The 18,758-nt window shown below is 39.8% G+C and overlaps 1 protein-coding gene across 2 annotated transcripts; it reads right to left on the reverse strand.

The window, feature by feature from the left end:
• Positions 1–366: 366 nt before the first annotated feature.
• On the reverse strand, positions 367–3,258 carry LOC145061913 (uncharacterized). Of its 2 annotated transcripts, none has more exons than XM_079009502.1 (5): positions 2,987–3,258; positions 2,009–2,750; positions 1,833–1,912; positions 1,287–1,551; positions 367–793 (listed from the first exon to the last, which is right to left on the reverse strand). In XM_079009502.1, exons 2-5 carry the CDS (start codon positions 2,748–2,750, stop codon positions 534–536), a joined length of 1,347 nt encoding a protein of 448 aa, XP_078865628.1. In that variant the 5' UTR covers positions 2,987–3,258; the 3' UTR covers positions 367–533. The 2 variants fall into 2 exon arrangements, with proteins under 2 accessions (XP_078865628.1, XP_078865627.1); XM_079009501.1 differs by having other exon boundaries at positions 2,009–2,765.
• Positions 3,259–18,758: the final 15,500 nt, after the last annotated feature.

Consider the following 18,758-nt stretch of genomic DNA (forward strand, 5'->3'; position numbering starts at 1 on the left):
GAGAAAATCCCAATTAAATGTTTCCGCAATTATTTGTTTGATTATCTATTTTGTTAAAGAATACAACAAATGTTTTATGATTTGACAGTTGTATATTAGAGCCATCGATTCTTGTTAATAGCAGATAACAATGGTTTTTTAGAAACCTAATGGGGATGATCTTGTACGCATCGTGTGGGAAACAAATAGTTTTGTGTCAATCTAAAAGGTAAACTCTTGTTACATGTGATAGAATTAAGTGCAATGGTTAGATTCATGAACGAAGATAGGTAAGAAAAGAGCTCATGATAAGATCACCACATGCATACAAAAATCAGTGAGCTTTTGCAATATTTCTATCATATAACACAAATGAGAATACCCAAGTACTCGAAAGCAAGTTCTAATTAAGCTTTTGTATAAATTTAAGTAGGATTTATGGATAAAAGTTATTTCGTACACGACCAATTAACTATTGCTAAAAAATTGTGATGATACAAAGAAACTTTAGAACAAATTAAATCAAAAACAAATTCGATTCTGCTTGATTGGCTTCAAAGTCGAAGGTAACCTCCTCTTTCTCCACCTCCCATGGTTCTTCTATGGAAAGATCTCCGATTAAAAGACCAATTTCTTTTTAATGCTCTTTGTCTTCTCCATACCATTAATCGGCTATATAAAAATGGAAACAAGAAACATAAAAGCACAAAAACTAATGTAGCCACACAAAGCAACATGACATTTCTAAACCCGATTTTCAGCTTCGGATCTTTTTGTTGTGTCCAAGGTACACCTCCCACATTCATTCCAAACACTGTCAAGAAAATTTCATACCATCAATGATCATTTTACAAAAATAATTAATACGGGAACAAAAAGATACAGTTTTTATGAACTTTTCAAACTTTTCTTGAAAATAATCACTTTTTTTGAGAATAATTATTGAGTGAACAAAAAGATACAGTTTTTATGAACTTTTTCTTGAAAATAATTAATGGGGGAACAAAAAGATACATTTTTTATGAATTTCTCTTGAAAATATTTAATGGGGGAACAAAAAGATACAATTTTTATGAATTTCTCTTGAAAATAATAAACGGGGAACAAAAAGATTCAATTTGTAGGAAGTGTTCTTGGAAAAATTAGTGAGGGAACAAAAAGATACAATTTTTATAAACTTTTCTTGAAAATATTTATAGGGTGAACAAAAAGATACAATTTTTATGAACTTTTCTCGAAAATAATTATCCGTGGAACAAAAAGATACAATTTTTATACTAAAATGGTGACTCATTGAAGAATCTAACCTCCTGTGATGATGGATAGAGGAAGGAAGATGATTGAGAGGAAAGAGAGACAATATAGTTTTCTGTTGATTTGTTCGGCCTGCCAGCTGTCAAGTCCAGCCTGGACAGCTTTGACTCGGTTGCTTATGAAGCCAACATTGTCTTTTAGTCTTCTGAGTCGCCCAATTAACTCTTCAAGTGAATTGATATCTTCATTTGCAAACCAACTTTTTGTTGAACACTTTTCTTTCACTCTTGGGAACACTTGTTCCCCATGTGCAATCACCTATATTCATTGAAGGATACGAGATTTTAGAATGTTATGGAAAGAATTAAATTATTTTGTTATTTAATATTGCGTTCATTTCTTCCTTTTGCAACATTGTGCTTTGAAAATTATACCCAATTACAACAATGTAACAAATTGAAAGTACAAAATTGTAATAGAAGGATTTTTTTTCCATAAACAAGTTTCAAGAAAAAAAAAATTCTTCTATATTCATGTTACAAGTTGACTTTCCAAAGTCAAAGTTTCTATAATGGAAAGAATCAAAGAATGCGAACTACCTGCAAGAGGCGTTGCAAATCTAGAAGCATTTTTGGAAATCGTCTATCATTCAACAATTGCTTCTTCAAAGAAAAACCACCTAAAAATCAAAAATTCCTTGATTAACCATAACTAAAAAAAAAAAAAATTGTTTATCCAATTGGTTTTGTATCAATGATTCAAGATTCGATTTTACCTTTATCCAAATCAAGTTCAACAGAATCCAGCCCAATCTCAAGTTTAGTAACAACATCTTCAAGATGATCCACATGTGTATCAATAACATGAACAACAAGATTCGATACAGATCTAGGAACAGGATTATCAGCCTCCTCTGAATGATTCATAGTCAACAAAAAGTCAAGAACATGTTCCTTAATCACAATCCCACCTCTATCCACCATTTCATCACCAAATTTAGGGCTCGGACTTTCAACACTTGGAATCTCAGTAAGCAAAGATTGACCCACGGGTGAAAACCCCAATCTGGGTACCCGACCCAATGACACAGTAATAACCGAATTCTCTGTAATTCTAGCAGCTAATCGAAATGTAAACTTGCTAGAAGCTGGACCAGGTGAATTAACCCTAAATACAAGAGCTCCATCAACATGCGCACAATAGGGTCCATTGCTAACTAAAGAAAGAATGTCTTGAAGCTTTAATGGTGGACAAAGAACATCGATTAGGTATTGTGCTGATTGAGAAAGCTTTTGATTCCCTTTCGGAAGTTCGACATGATACCAACAGAATTTTTTGCCATTTCCTTCGATTAAATCCCAATCTTTATCACAGTATTCACCAAATCCGTCGAAGATGTATGCTTTTAGTCTAACCTGACCAGGGTAACGAGTTCGAAAGGGGCGCCTCAGAAGGTGATGATCGCGAGTGGGTGATGTTGCTTCGGTTTCCTCTTCGTTCACATCGTCGCTACCCATCTACAATGTGATGAACTTTGTGTTTGGATATCACAGTAATCGTAGGTGTTTGTTTGGGGAGAAATGGATTGAAACAACAGCAATCGATTTAGCATCAATTCATCAAACCCAACAAGAAATTAGCAGTTGGATTAGAGGTTAAAACCATATTGATTTAGCATTGATGCGATATGAACTGAATCCATTCAAGATGATCAGAATTTTGAAAAGTATGTGATCCATAAAGAAAATCTTACCTCATTAAAGCCGACGACTTTTTTCTGTGAACTAGATTATACGAAGCTAAAGCAATGTTATAGATTACAATCTTAGCATTTGAAATTACCAAAAAGAAAGTATTATTCTGAAGATTGAATTTTAGAAAATGATGTGGGACGGAGGACACGAGAAGAAAAATGAGGTAAACGGATAACACCCGAGCAATTTGGGAAGACCATAGACATCGGCTGTCTTCACATAATCGAGCAGCTTCCACGAAAGTTCATCTTCCAGATTTGAATAATTTTATAATATGTCTGCATCAGAAACAAATAATATATATTAAATAATTAATGATATTTTTATACACGAAACAACTGATAATTGTATGAATAAATTAAGCAAAACCAGTGAAGAGGGCATCCGATTTCTGACAATGATTTTTTTAACTACATTAGTATGGAATAAAGATTCGTACGAATATTTTCAAGATCTTAGTTATAAATTTCATAACGTGAAATAAATACAAGATAAAACTACATAAATTATCGTGAAAATGACTTACGGGATCTTTATGGATCTTTATGGTTTTATTCATATATATCACAAATTTTTTTCATTTTTATATTTTTATATATAATTTAATCATTTAATTTGTTATATATATGTTTACATTTGACCACTTAACTTCTTTATTTTTATACACATTTAGTGGTAATACGTGAACACATATAACAAGTTATATGGTTAAATGTATACAAAAATAAAGAATTTGTCAATATGTCAACAAAACCAAAATTTAATTACTCTGATAAGTTATTTTCCTTATTTTTAATACGATTTTATTTTTTATATTTGTTTGTATTATTTTTTTCTAACGTTATTTTTAAAATATTCATAATTTCATAAATATTAATTAAATATTGATTAATTCTAAACTTTATTTTTTTAATTAATAAATATGTTTTTATTTTGTGAAATACTTAAATATAACCTCTTATAATTTTTTTTTTTTGTTTTTAAGCATATACATATTTTTAAAATAAATAGTATCTAACAATAAAATTAAATAATTGGTTTAAAATCACTTGTATTAAAATTATACGAAAGTATTTTAAAATGTTATAAAAAAATATTTATTGTCATACAAAATCTGTAAAACACTTTAAAAATGTTGTAAAAGAAAGTTTAGAAATAATTGTATGAAAGTTACAAAAAAATTGTATGAAAATATAAACTAAAAAAAGTTAAAAACTTGTAAGAAAAATTTAAAACATTTATAAAATAATTGGTTTAAAAGCACTTGTATTAAAATTATATGAAAGTATAAAAAAAGTTTATATATATATATATATATATATATATATATATATATATATATATATATATATATATATATATATATATATATATATAAAAGCAAAGTTTAAAACTTTGTATTAGACAAACATAAAAAAAAAATATCATAAAGGTGTTGTAAGAAATTATAAAAAGTCTTAAGAAATTTGTAAAAAAATTGTTCACATTTAGACAACTTTTTTTTTATACACATTTGACCATTTAACTTTTTAAATGGTCACATGTGTATAAAAAAATAAAGTTGCCTAAACGTGAGCAAGAAGAAAATGTAATTACCCTCACCCCTACTCTCTTCTCCCTCCTCTACACTTTCTCGCGTATTCCTTTTGATATCAAAATATAGGGCATATCCACATAGGGGACGAGACCCAACGTCATCCTCTTTGACCCTCTCAGGAGGCAACCTCCTTCACACTTTTCAGACATCGCCAAGATCACCATCACATTATCACTTTCACACTACCGAGACAATAATAATTAATTTGTTTATATTTCATTTTTGTAGTGGCGAAGACATTCTCAAGGAAAATGGAGCAAAATGCAAGGTCGGAGGCTAATGACTTGAAGAGATCATCAATGAGAAGAAAATGTGCACAAAGTGGCTGCCACGTCGTGGTCATATGTATACCACAATGTGGTGACGTGTCAACCAATAGAAGGTTCCAATGATCTGCAAGGAAAGCTTAGAGGGCATGTATAAAAATAAGACGCCACGACGTGGTGACCTATTTTAGGCAATCTTATAAATTTGATTGTGATGTCAAATTTTGGAGAGAGTTGCATAGATTTACGACTTTAGATGACCAAAAACTCCCTAAAAACCCTAAGGAAGCCAGATATTGATTGAAGAATAATATTCGAAGAGATCGAGAGCATAAACACAATTAATCATTCAATTTGCTTTATTTCAATCATGATTTTCAAAGTTTACTTCGTTTTTTATTGTGTTTCTAATTTAGTTATGGGCTAATAACCCTTTACTTTTGTTTAGGATAAACGAACATTTATATTATGCTTTGATTTTGATTTATATGGATTTATTTATGTTGGTTTTTTACTTGTGTTTGATAGATTAACAACCTGGCATATTAGAGTTCAGATTTTTATCACTAATTTGCAAATTATGTGTAGTTAGATTACCATTCCTATTGCATGAACTTGATATTTAGCTATTTATGATCATTAAATAATTAGACTTAGAGACCAAAAAAATCCTAAGGTTTGGTGATAATAATTAGTTACTTGGATGGCGTTAGAGAGCATTAAATAACCATGTTATGTGTTTGAGTTATTGTCTTGATCATAGATAAGAAAATCATTAGATCTTGTCATTCATAGTCCGAAAATATTAAAATCAATTTAGTGCTCACTTGTTGCATGATCATTTTTATAGTAATTCATAAATCAATAAACACTAGGAAATCGAAACAAGACAACTAGTAATATTAGAATTTGGTAACAAACTAAATAATCCATTGCATAAGAAATCAACCATAACTTGTTTTAGAATGACAACCTTTGGAGCCTTTGAACCCATTTGGTTTCGGGGTATTGATGAAGATAAAAAAATCAAAGAGTATGATTTTATCTACAAATATCTACCATCGAGATTAAGGTGCTTGGAATGTTAGTTCATTCTTGTATAAAGTACTTCTTAAGCCTTTAAGTGCTTAACTCAAATAAGAACTAAAAAGAGAAGTAATTTTAAGCACTAATTCTTCAGCATACTTCAAAATACAAGAAGAAGAGGGAGGGTAAGAGTGGTTTCGGCCACAATGAAAAAAGAAGCAAACTAGTAAAAAAACTAGCCAAAAACTCATAAAAAAGCCATCCTTTTTTATACTCCCATGCAAGACATAACTTTAGATCATAATAACATAAAGTATTGGTAGCTTGTTTTAGAATGACAACCTTTGGAGCCTTTGAACCCAGACAGTAGGGTTGCTCATCGAACGAGTCACCATTGAGTTAATTAGGGATCTAAGATCGTGCACATAAAAGAGCCCATCAGTGGATAGTATTGAGGTCCAAGAGTTTGTGTTACTTGAGAGATGGACCGAAGAAATAAGCCCATTAAGGAATTGAGTTCAATCATTATTAGGTCACATTTTATGGTTTGGGTTAGGTTTCTTTATGTATAAGTCTTAGTAGGTTTGGTCTTGTTACTTTAGTGTTTGCGGCCGTGAACTATGTTCGATCTTGGTCCTTTATATAGTGTCAGAATGTGTTAGTGTTGGGGTTAGCGTGTCAGACGTATGTGTGTGTTCGTCAAGGTGTACTTGACGTTTTGATCAATAAACGTGTACATTGCTTGATTAAATCCTTCTTCTACTTCATTCTTATTCATTTTGATTGTTCATTATATGATCACTGGTTTGGTTCCTTGGATTTGGGACTTTACAATTGTATCAGAGCCAATCCGGTGTCAAACTCGTTTTTAGTGTTTACGGATGGGTGTTTATCCTTATTTTTTGAGATTTTCAAGTATTTACTGCGAGGTTTTGCTAATTGTAAGTAAATTTAAGGCTTAAGGGATCAGAATTTGCTCGAAAAACTGCTGTTTTTTGGTGTTTACGGTTCATTATGTTGAAGATTTTATGGCCATGAACTAGGAGTATGGCTATGAACTATTCATCCCATTTGATCGTATTCATCTCGTGGCCGTGATCCATTCTTTGACCGTGTTTAACTCTTGGACCGTAAATTAACTTGTGGGGACGGTCGTGATCAAGTGTACGGCCGTGAACTCATTTGATCATTGAACTCTTTCCGTTTGCTATTGTACTTTACTTGTTAGTTTGTTTGTTTAATCAATTCAGAAAAACCAAAAACAAAATGGATTCACAAAACTCAACAGTTCATCAAGAATTGGACGCTATATGGGAACCGCTACTTGAGTTCCTCGCTTACTGTCTGCCGAAGGTTTCCCGGAATGGAAATACCACATGGAAAAGTATATCCAAATGAAAGACTTCAAAATCTGGAGAAGCATCTTGAAAGGACCCATTTGTATCACTACAACACTCGAGAATGGAGAAGTCATTGACAAGGAAATTGATAACTACACCAAAGAAGACTTTCAAAAAGTTGAACAGAAAGAGAAAGCACTAGTTATACTTACAATGGCCTTATCCCCAAAGATTACACAAGGTTTCAGAGAATACACTTCAGCGAAAGCTTTGCGGGAAGCAATCATTGAGGTATACGAAAGAAACGAGGATATGAAGCAGAGTCGTCAGGACATGCTTATGCAGAAGTTTACTTTGTACAACCACATTCTTGGAGAGTCTCTCGAAGCTCAACTGCAGAGGTTCATCACTCTCACTACTGAGATGAGCTCTACTGGTGCTTTGGTCACTAGGTCTAAAATCAACAAGAAGCTATTGAACTCACTGCCAAAGTCATGGGACATGAACATCTCAGTGATAACGAAGACAAAAGATCTTAACTGTCTAAGTCTCGCTGAAACCATGGCGATTATCAAAGCTTGTGACCTGGATGACAAGTAGAGGGAGATAAATCACGTAAACTCATACTCAACTGCTAATCTTGGAATTTCATCCAACAGTGCTTTCTTAACCTTTACCACTTCACAACATCAACCTTCTGCTGCTCCATATCCACAAAATCCAGTTTTTGCTACTCCACAACCTCAACGTCAAGCCTTTATTACTCCATCACCACCAATGCCTTATCCACAAGCGGCTTCTTCCTCGAAAACACCTATTTCCAATCCTGCCCCCAAAGAAACCGATGAGAATATGGCTTTAGCAAACAGACTTGTTAACTATTACAATGCCTTTGTAGCTGGAGAGTTGCCTCCTCATCTCTTTTTTGTTGACCTTGATCAAGTACACCCATAAGATGTCGAGGAGATGGACATCACATGGCAGATTGTCATGGCTGTGTTCAGGGCCAAACAATTCACAAAGAAAACTGGCAAGAACAACTAGAGGATGAAAGCTGAGAAGAAGGTCGGCTTCCACAAGGGAAAACTAAGATGTTTCAATTTCCATGAACCTGGTCACTTTTCCAGAGAATGCCCAAAGCCTGACAGGAGGGAAAACAGTGAAAGAACCATGGTTCCCATAGGAAGCAGTCAGTGAGCTACCACTAACAATCAGACAACGAATCTTGCAGTGGTGGACTCGGAGGAAAATCAGATTCAGACTTTGAATATCTCAGGACCTGAAAATGCTCACTTGGCCAAGATCAATGATGTTCCTGAAGAGAAACCTTAAGTGGACCTGGAGGAAGAAATGATGGAACTGTAATTTTCCTTCATGGTTCAAACTACCCTAGAGTCTGCAAAGCCAGAGGTAAGTGAAAACTCTTGTTCTCAATCTTATATTAAAACTGTCAAATTTTTTTGTGATCAAATCGAGATGATAAAGAGAGAGAGAACGAGGACCTAAATATGAGAAGTATACTCTTAAGAAAGACCAGAGACCATTAAAAGAGACATTAGAGGCCAAGACTAGGGATTTTAGGAAGTTGCAGGAAGATTACAGCAACAAGTGTGAGAATTATGATTACATAAAGAAACTACTTTATGCTGTTACTGAAGAACTTGACACATTGAAGATACATTTTGAAAATGCTGATTTTAACTTTAAATAATTCGATGTGTCAAGTGAAAAAGTGGCAACAATAATTGAAAATCAAATGAAGTGGAAGGACCATAAACAAGTTAGTATAGGATATGAGAGTGTCCATCCCCCATTTAATCACAACTATATTGCTAAACCTTTGACTCAGGAGGAGATTGACCGAGAACCATTCATGGTGTATGGTAAACTAGCTGCTCAGGCAACAAAATGTAGTACTAGGGAAAAAGATACTAAAGTTTCTACTTCCTTTGCAGATTTTTCAGTAAGTCAGGGAAATCAAGAGGATGGAAAGATTGAGTCTGAAAATAAATTTGTGTCAAAATTTGGTGTTCTTGTTTTGAACAATGTTGATTTTGTGTCTGTTATTAAAACTGATATTTCGATTTGTGATGATTTGGTGTCTAAGTCTAATGTTTCTGATAAATGTGATGTTGCCTTTGTTAAAATTGTGTAATCTGAAACTAGCACATCCAGTCCATCTACACCTGTCACACAACCTGACTCATGCACTTGCACGTGTGGGAAAGTTAGAAGAGTAAATAAGAGCACAAAAACAGAAAAAGGCAGTACCAATTTTCATGATAAAAAGCAAATATGTTTTAACTGTGGAATTGTATGCCACATTGCTTGTAATTGTCCTAATAGGGCATTTGTACATTTTTCTACACCAAGAAGAGAAAATGAGTCTAGAGGAAGGTCTCTAACGAGAAATTCCTTGAGATGTCGTCTTCGTGATGATGATTGGAAAGTTCATAATGACAAGAAAAAGGCTAAACTTAAAACGAATAAATAGGTTTTTACTAAGATAGCCACAGGTGCCTTGATGAGATCGAATGCGGCTAAGCCAAGGTCGATATCGTCAAAGACTGCGCCTGGATCTTCGACTAATCCTAGCTGAAAGTCTAAACGCTCAAAGAAAAAGAAAAATATTTCTAAATCACCTGTGATTATTTCAAAACCTACTTACCAGTGGGTGCCCAAATCTTCAATTGGCTAATCATCTTCATCTTCTGGCAGTGCAACTAATAGTAATTCAAAATCAAAAAGTGAAAAAGAAAAATCTGTGAATGTCAAGGTTAAACCCAGGATTGTAATGACATGGGTCCCAAAATCTAATTGATCCCACGTATCGTGCAGGAACAGCTGCAGAGGAATGTCGCCAGACCGTGATATGTCGACAACGGTTGTTCTCAGCACATGACAGGAGACATTTCCCAGTTGCACAACATTCAAAATTTTAACGGGGGATTTGTTTCCTTTGCGTGGGTGGGGTGGGGGTGAAGGAAAGATCACACAAAAAGGAACTGTTACCAATGGAGTGCTAAGCTTTAAGAACGTCAACTACGCGCCCGAGTTGAAGCATAGTTTGTTGAGCTTCTCTCAAATTTGTGACAAGGGATGCTCCACTCACTTTACCAATAAAGAATGTCTGATTTTGAAGCCGGGCATCATCATACCTGAAGAATGGATCCTTGTAAAGTCAAAAAGAGACGGGAACGCTTACATCATAGACATGAATCATACTATCTCGGAACAAGTCACCTGCCTCTTCTCAAAAGTCTCTGCGCACAATGTTATGCTATGGCACCGTCGGCTCGAACATGCTAACGCAAAGAACCTGAATCGACTTGCAAAGAATGTAACATCCAGAGTTTCGGGTATGATTTAATTGCATTTATTTATCCAAGGAAAAGGAGGGAATCGATCAGTTGGTGCCACGACTCGTCGAGTAGGTGAGGAAGTCTTTGAGAATCTTCGCGACCAGACTCGACGAGTCTGCATTGGAGCCTATTTAAGGGCACTTATAGCCTCCTATTGAGGCTACCAGTCCCTTGAGAGAAACCCTAAGTGAGCTAAATCGTTTGTGAGGAGGAGAAGCCATATTTGATCTTTCTATCATTGGTTTAGCAAGAAGAAGGGGATCAAGATCAAGAATAGGCTGAAGGAGGTGCTATTTGGAGGAATTCTGAGCTCAGGAGTGCTTATTTGAGGTAAAATCTGGATCCATCTTCTGTTTTGGTGATTGTTTATAGAGTTAGGGTTTCTAGACCCTTTGGTAGATGGTTTTGATTTAGTATATGGTTCCTTTTCGTATTATAGTTTGGATCTGGATCCATAGAGCTCCAGAGACCTTACTCCTTTGAGCTTTATGTGGATTTATGGTGAATATGAACTAAGGATGCCATATTAGAGGTCATTTCTTCAAATAGAGCCTTGCAGCCTTTGCATGAGCATCAAGCTTCGAACTATACGTGATTATTAGGACTAGAAAGGATAGATCTATTGAGTAGAGCATCAGATCTGACCTCAGGAAGCCATTGGAAGTGAGCATGGTTTGGAATCGCCGAGTCCATGAACAGACTTGACGAGTCGAGTCGAGTTGTCCCGAGACTGTGAATCCAGAGAGTGACCCGCCGAGTTAAGCGAGTGACCGGTGAGTCAAAAGAGAATCAGAGGAGTAGAGTTCACATGTAGACTCGCCGAGTCGCCCAAGTGCACTCGACGAGTCAGGTCAAAGTTTGACCGTTGACTTTGTTGACTTTTAGGGTTTTGGTCAACAATTGTACTTTTGGATCAGGAAGGGGTAAAATGGTCTTTTATCTTTCTGTGGGATTGTAGAAAGAGGTGTAGTCTAGCCTTGAGAGCCGTTAATGATTAGAATAATTACTTTATGTGATTAGGCAGGGCTAGGTCGTTGTTTCGAGGTTCAGAGATACCGAGTTGTGATTTTCTGAGACATTCCCGAGGTGAGTCTTCTCACTATACATTACCTAGTGTGGTAACCATGAGCAGACCGGAGGGTCTTATATGTTATGTGATATTTGTGTATATGTGTTTGTGATATATGTATGCTATTTGATATAGACCGGACCGGGGGGTCCAATGATATAGACCGGGCTGGAGGGTCCAACGAGACAGACCGGGTCGGAGGGCCCAACGATACGGAACTGGAGGGTTCCGCTGAGACACATCAACTAGAGGGTCATATTGTAGCCTTGAGTGGCGTATGTGCTGTATGTGGTATTTTGGGGAACTCACTAAGCATTATGCTTACCGTGTTGTGTGAAATGTGTTTCAGGTACCAGCGAGGATCGTGGGAAGGCGCCAACTTGATTGTACACATTGTGGGAGTATTTTGATGAGATTCTGGGGAAATGTTTTTGGGTACTTATATTTTGAGATGGATGTTTATGATTTGAGATACATTTTGATTTTTATAATGAATTATTTCGTTTTTGAAAAGTGAAAAAATTGGTTGAATTTTTACGGTGTTACAAGTTGGTATCAGAGCCTTGGTTTTAGGGATTCGGATTCACCTTCGGGTATATTTGAACTCAAACTGAGGATTTGAGAAAAATTGTATAAAACAAACAATTTTTCTAAAAGTAAAGGAATATGAAAGAGATGGAAAGAAGTAGTGTGTACAATCAGCAAGCGCCCGAACGGTGATTTCCCAAAATACCCTTACATTTTTATATTATGAGATATTATGTGATGAATTATACATGCTTGAGTAGGCTAGGTAATCATGATAGGACTAGAGTAGCCTGATTTGTGATGCCTTAGCCTAGGAGATTTCTGCTGCTAAGAGAGTACTTGTGAGTGAGTAGGTAGCAGTGAGGAGCTTATGAGAGGCTGATTAGGGTATAGCCTATATGTGGTATGCTTGTGATTTGGAATTCTGAGGGAGAAGACTGGGAGTGAGTACTGATATGATGTAGAAGGTAGTATAGGGCCCGTACTACTGGAAACATCGGATTGGTAATCAGTCTGAGTAAGATTCCTTAGGAAACCAAAGAATCAAGTAGGGTGAGTGATCGAGTATGAGTGATCTCGATTGAGTCTCTGATTATTCAGTGATTTTATTTCAGAGACAACATGGTGGTTACGAGACGACATGATGGGGACAGTGGTACCAGTGGTACCAGTGATGAGGAGATTCGGAGGATCATTCAGGAGGAGGTAGCTGCGGCTATTCGGGCGGAGATTCCTGAGATGTTTAGGTCTATTAAGACCACATTGATTGAGACATTTGACAAGCATTATGCTGCTTTGACTGATGCTGTTGTTGCCGTAGCTACTGCAGTTGTTGCTGTTGCGAGACCCCAGGGTGGTGATTCGTTGTTGTACCGAGAGTTCAGCAACACAAAACCACCATAGTTTGATGGTATGCAGGATCTGATCGCTGTGATGAGGTGGATTTCGGAGCACTTGAGGATTCAGTTCGTGCTGAACCAGCTTCGCTTGGGGGCGAAGGACTGGTGGAAGTTTGTGACGATGGACTTTTCGATGGCAGAGCTAACCGTAGTGACCTGGGAGAGGTTTACTGCGATGTTTCATGATGAGTATGTTCCCCCGGTCGAGAGGGAACATCTAGCCCAGGAGTTTCTGACCCTCAAGCAGGGGACTGAGTCGGTGACAGTGATTACAAGGATGTTCCATGAGCAGCCGTTGTTTTTCCATGAGTAGGTGTCTATCGAGTAGGCTCGTATGAGCTGTTATCTGAGCATACTGAGGAGGGATATCTGTGAGTTCATGGCGAACTCGACTTACCGGGCATTTACTGAGCTCCAGGCAAATGCCCGGAAGAGGGAGATCGAGCTAGAGACTCAGGCGAGGGAAGAGGCTGAGACTCAGAGGGGTGATCGGTGACCGACACAGTTGCAGCCGGCCACCAAGCGGGCGAAGCCCGCTGATTCGAGGTCTAGTGGTCCGAAGGGCCGTACCTGTGGGAAGTGCGGCAAGAGCCATGATGGGGTGTGCAAGACGGGGGTGTGTTACAAGTATGGGAATGAAGGTCACTATGCGAGGGATTGCCCTAAGGGGTTCTCGGTATGCTTTCATTACAACTAGACCGGCCATCGGAAGGCCGAGTGCCCCCAGCTTCAGAGATCAGCGCAGGGATCTGCACCTGCTGCTACAGTTACTGAGACCCGGCCAACGAAGGACGAAGCATCGAAGGCTAGAGGGAGAGCCTTCCAGTTGACTGCGGAGGAGGTCCGTGCAGCACCTGACGTCGTGGCTAGTATGTATTCTTTCATGTATTTACTTTTATGTTGAGATATTGTGCTTATATTATGATATGCATAGGTATTTTTCTTGTGAGTTCTGTACCTGCCTTGGTGTTATTTGACTCGGGTGCGAGTCGGTCTTTTGTATCTTTAGCTTTTAGTTAGCACATCAGTATTAGTCGGGAGGCGTTGAGTCGGCCTCTAAGAGTTTCCATAGCTGAAGAGAGAGCGGTGTATGCCACAGAGGTGATTCGAGGTTGTGTACTCGAGATTTTCGGAGTGGAGTTTCCGATTGACTTAGTCCCTATCGCGATGGGAGATGTTTGTGTCATCGTGGGCATGGACTGGTTGAGCAAATTTGGGGCAGTCATCGACTGCGAGCGACAATTGGTGACTATACGAAACCCAAGTGGGGGAGTTCTTATGGTGTACGGCGAGGGTACACGTTCTGGGTCGACATTTTGTTCAGCCACTAGAGCGAGACAGAGTCTACAGCAGGGCTGTAATGGATTTGTAGCGTATGTGATGGATACGAGGGTTGATTCAGAGAGATCGAGGTCAGTTGATGAGGTTCCGATAGTGCGTGAGTTCTCGGATGTATTTCCGGAGGAGTTACCGGGTGTGCCTCCCGAGAGGCAGGTTGAGTTCAATATCGATTTGGTTCCGGGAGCTGCGCCTATCGCCAGGGCGCCCTATCGCCTTGCGCCTCCAGAGATGCGGGAGTTATCCTCACAGCTTCAGGAGCTACTGTGGAAGGGGTTTATTCGGCCGAGCAGTTCGCCGTGGGGAGCACCTATCCTTTTTGTTATGAAAAAGGATGGTTCACACCGGATGTGCATTGATTACCGGGAGTTGAACAAGTTGACGATCAAGAACTATTACCCGTTGCCGAGGATCGACGATTTGTTCGATCAGTTACAGGGAGCATCTTGGTTCTCCAAGATCGATTTGAGGTCTAGATATCATCAGGTGAGGGTGCGAGATGAGGATATCCAGAAGACAGCGTTCAGGACTCGTTACGGGCATTACGAGTTCGTGGTGATGCCTTTCGGACTCGCCAGTGCACGGACGGTGTTCATGGACCTCATGAACAGAGTGTGCAGGCCGCTGTTGGATCGCTCGGTGATTGTGTTCATTGACGACATATTGGTGTATTCGAGATCCAAAGAGCAGCATAAGGAACATTTGAGAGAGATCCTCGGAGTTTTGAGATCGGAGAGGCTTTATGCCAAATTCTCCAAGTGTGATTTCTTGTTACGAGAGGTCCAGTTCCTAGGGCACCTCGTTAACCAGAAAGGGATATTGATCGATCCGGCCAAGATTGGGGCAGTGATAAGTTGGGAGGTGCCGAGGTCACCTACCGAGATCAGGAGTTTCATAGGGTTGGCTGTTTATTATCGGAGATTTATCAAGGATTCCTCCAAGATCGCTGTGCTACTCACCAAGTTGACCCGGAAGGGTGTTGCTTTTTCATGGGGCCCAGAGCAGCAGGCCTCCTTCGAGACACTTTGCCAGAGACTATGCGAAGCCCCAGTGTTAGCCCTTCCGGAGGGAATGGAGGATTTCATGGTGTATTGTGATGCATCGATATCAGGGTTGGGAGCGGTGCTTATGCAGAGGGGGCATGTGATAGCATACGCATCGAGGCAGCTGAAGCCTCATGAGACGAGGTATCCCACCCACGATCTAGAGTTGGGGGCAGTAATGTTCGCCCTCAAGATCTGGCGTCACTATCTGTATGGGGTCCGGTGTACCATATACACGGATCAGAAGATCCTGAAGTACTTGATGGATCAGCCCAACCTGAATATGCGAAAGAGGAGATGGTTGGATGTGGTAAAGGATTATGACTGCGAGATCTTGTACCATCCGGGCAAGGCTAATGTTATAGCCGATGCCTTGAGTCGCAGGGCGGAGAGCGCGCCGATGCGAGAGGTTTGCTTGAGATTGACAGTGATGACTCCGGTGTTGGACACCATTCGTGGGGCCCAGGTTGAGGCCGTGAGACCAGAGAACCGTAAGAGAGAAAGGGTTATCGGGCAAGTATCGGAGTTCGTTACCGATAGTCGGGGGCTTATGACATTTCAGGGTCGAATTAGGGCACCGTTTGTGGGCGGAACGCGTACCATTTTGATGGAGGAGTCGCATCGATCGAGGTTCTCGATCCATCCCGGGGCCACTAAGATGTATTTGGACCTGAAGAGAGAATATTGGTGGCCCTGTATGAAGAGGGTTGTCGCGTGGTTTGTAGAGAGATGCTTGACCTGTCGTAGGGTTAAGGCCGAGCACCAGCGTCCACATGGTAAGCTGCAGCCATTAGAGATTCCTGAGTGGAAGTGGGAACGTATTACCATGGATTTTATCACCAAATTTCCGAGGACTGCGAGGGGCGTCGATGCAATTTGGGTGATTGTAGATAGGATGACGAAGAGCGCTCATTTCCTTGCTATCAGTGAGAGCTCTTCCACTGAGAGATTGGCAGAGATGTACATGAGGGAGGTGGTATCGCGGCATGGAGTGCCGATCTCGATTGTCTCAGATCGAGATGTGTGTTTCACTTCCAGATTCTGGAAGAAATTTCATGAGGAATTGGGTACGAGGTTGCGTCTTAGTACCGCATACCACCCACAAACTGACGGGCAGAATGAGCGGACGATTTAGACGCTCGAGGACATGCTCCGAGCATGTGTGTTGGATTTCGGCGGGAGTTGGGACATGTATTTTCCCTTGGCAGAGTTTTCCTACAACAACAACCATCATTCGAGCATTGGTATGCAACGTGTGATGGGTAGTACGGAGATCCTGCTTCAGACGACAGAGCAGATACAGCTGGTCAGACAGAGGTTGTTGACCGCTCAAAGTCGCCAGAAGAGTTATGCGGATAGGCATCGGTCCGAGCTCGAATTTCAGGTCGGCGACTTCGTGTTCCTTATGGTCTCTCCTTGGAAAAGGAGTGATCCGATTCAGGAAGAGGGGCAAGCTGGGGCCCCAATATATTGGACCTTTCAGGGTGATCGCGAGAGTAGGTAGGGTAGCCTACCGCTTAGAGCTTCCTGCAGAGTTGAGTCAGATTCACGATACCCTCCACGTGTCCCAGTTGAGGAAGTGTATCGCTCATGAGTCGGTAGTGGTTCCATTAGAGGATATCCAGGTGGATACGGGTCTGAATTATATTGAGAAGCCGATTGCGATTCGAGATCGGAGGGTAAAGGTTCTGAGGAACAAGGAAGTGCCTCTGGTTCAGGTCCAGTGGCAACACAGAAAAGGATCCGAGCTGACGTGGGAAGTGGAGTCGGAGATGATTGAGCAGTACCCTGAGCTGTTCGCAGTGCAAGACATCAAGGGCGAAGTCTGATTCTAGTGGGGGAGAATTGTAACATCCAGAGTTTCGGGTATGATTTAATTGCATTTATTTATCCAAGGAAAAGGAGGGACTCGACGAGTTGGTGCCACGACTCGTCGAGTAGGTGAGGAAGTCTCTAAGAATCTTCGCGACCAGACTCGACGAGTCAGGCTTATGACTTGCCGAGTCTGCGCTGGCAATTGAAACCCTAATTTATGGGTTTTGGAGCCTATTTAAGGGCACTCATAGCCTCCCATTGCGGCTACCAGTCCCTTGACAGAAACCCTAAGTGAGGTAAATTGTTTGTGAGGAGGAGAAGCCATATTTGTTCTTTCTATCATTGGTTTAGCAAGAAGAAGGTGATCAAGATCAAGAGGAGGCTGAAGGAGGTGCTATTTGGAGGAATTCTGAGCTCAGGAGTGCTTATTTGAGGTAAAATCTCGATCCATCTTCTGTTTTGGTGGTTGTTTATAGAGTTAGGGTTTCTAGACCCTTTGGTAGATGGTTTTGATTTAGTATATGGTTCCTTTTCGTATTATGGTCTGGATCTGGATCCATAGAGGTCCAGAGACCTTACTCCTTTGAGCTTTATGTGGATTTATGGTGAATATGAACTTAGGATGCCATATTAGAGGTCATTTCTTCAAATAGAGCCTTGGAGCCTTTGCATGGGCATCAAGCTTCGAACTTTACGTAATTATTGGGACTAGAAAGGATAGATCTATTGAGTAGAGCATCAGATCTAACCTCAGGAAGCCATTGGAAGTGAGCATGGTTTGGAATCATCGAGTCCATGAACAGACTCGACGAGTCGAGTCGAGTTGTCCCGAGACTGTGAATCCAGAGAGTGACCCGCCGAGTTAAGCGAGTGACTCGGTGAGTTAAAAGAGAATCAGAGGAGTAGAGTTCACGTGTAGACTCGCTGAGTCGCCCAAGTGCACTCGACGAGTCAGTTCAAAGTTTGACCGTTGACTTTGTTGACTTTTAGGGTTTTGGTCAACAATTGTACTTTTAGATCAGGAAGGGGTAAAATGGTCTTTTACCCTTCTATGGGATTGTAGAAAGGGGTGTAGTCTAGCCTTGAGAGCCGTTAATGATTGGAATAATTACTTTATGTGATTAGGCGGGGCTAGGTCGTTGTTTCGAGGTTCAGAGATACCGAGTTGTGATTTTCTGAGACATTCCCGAGGTGAGTCTTCTCACTATAAATTACCTAGTGTGGTAACCATGAGCAGACCAGAGGGTCTTATATGTTATGTGCTATTTGTGTACATGTGTTTGTGATATATGTATGCTATGTGATATAGACCAGACCGGGGGGTCCAATGATATAGACCGGGCTGGAGGGTCCAACGAGACAGATCGGGTCGGAGGGCCCAACGATATGGAACTGGAGGGTTCCGCTGAGACACATCGACCAGAGGGTCATCTTGTAGCCTTGAGTGGCGTATGTGCTGTATGTGGTATTTTGGGGAACTCACTAAGC

This window comes from Lactuca serriola, chromosome 7 (genome assembly GCF_051521515.1).
Source record: "Lactuca serriola cultivar US96UC23 chromosome 7, Lser_US96UC23_V15, whole genome shotgun sequence".
In the NCBI taxonomy this organism is placed as follows: Eukaryota; Viridiplantae; Streptophyta; class Magnoliopsida; order Asterales; family Asteraceae; genus Lactuca; species Lactuca serriola.

Excerpts from the sequence above, each read along its gene's own strand:
- LOC145061913 (XM_079009502.1), bottom strand. The coding sequence starts at position 2,750 with ATGGGTAGCGACGATGTGAACGAAGAGGAAACCGAAGCAACATCACCC. Across the intron at positions 1,913-2,008 it reads TGAACTTGATTTGGATAAAG|GTGGTTTTTCTTTGAAGAAG; the intron begins GTAAAATCGAAT and ends TTTGATTTTTAG. Across the intron at positions 1,552-1,832 it reads ATTTGCAACGCCTCTTGCAG|GTGATTGCACATGGGGAACA; the intron begins GTAGTTCGCATT and ends CAATGAATATAG.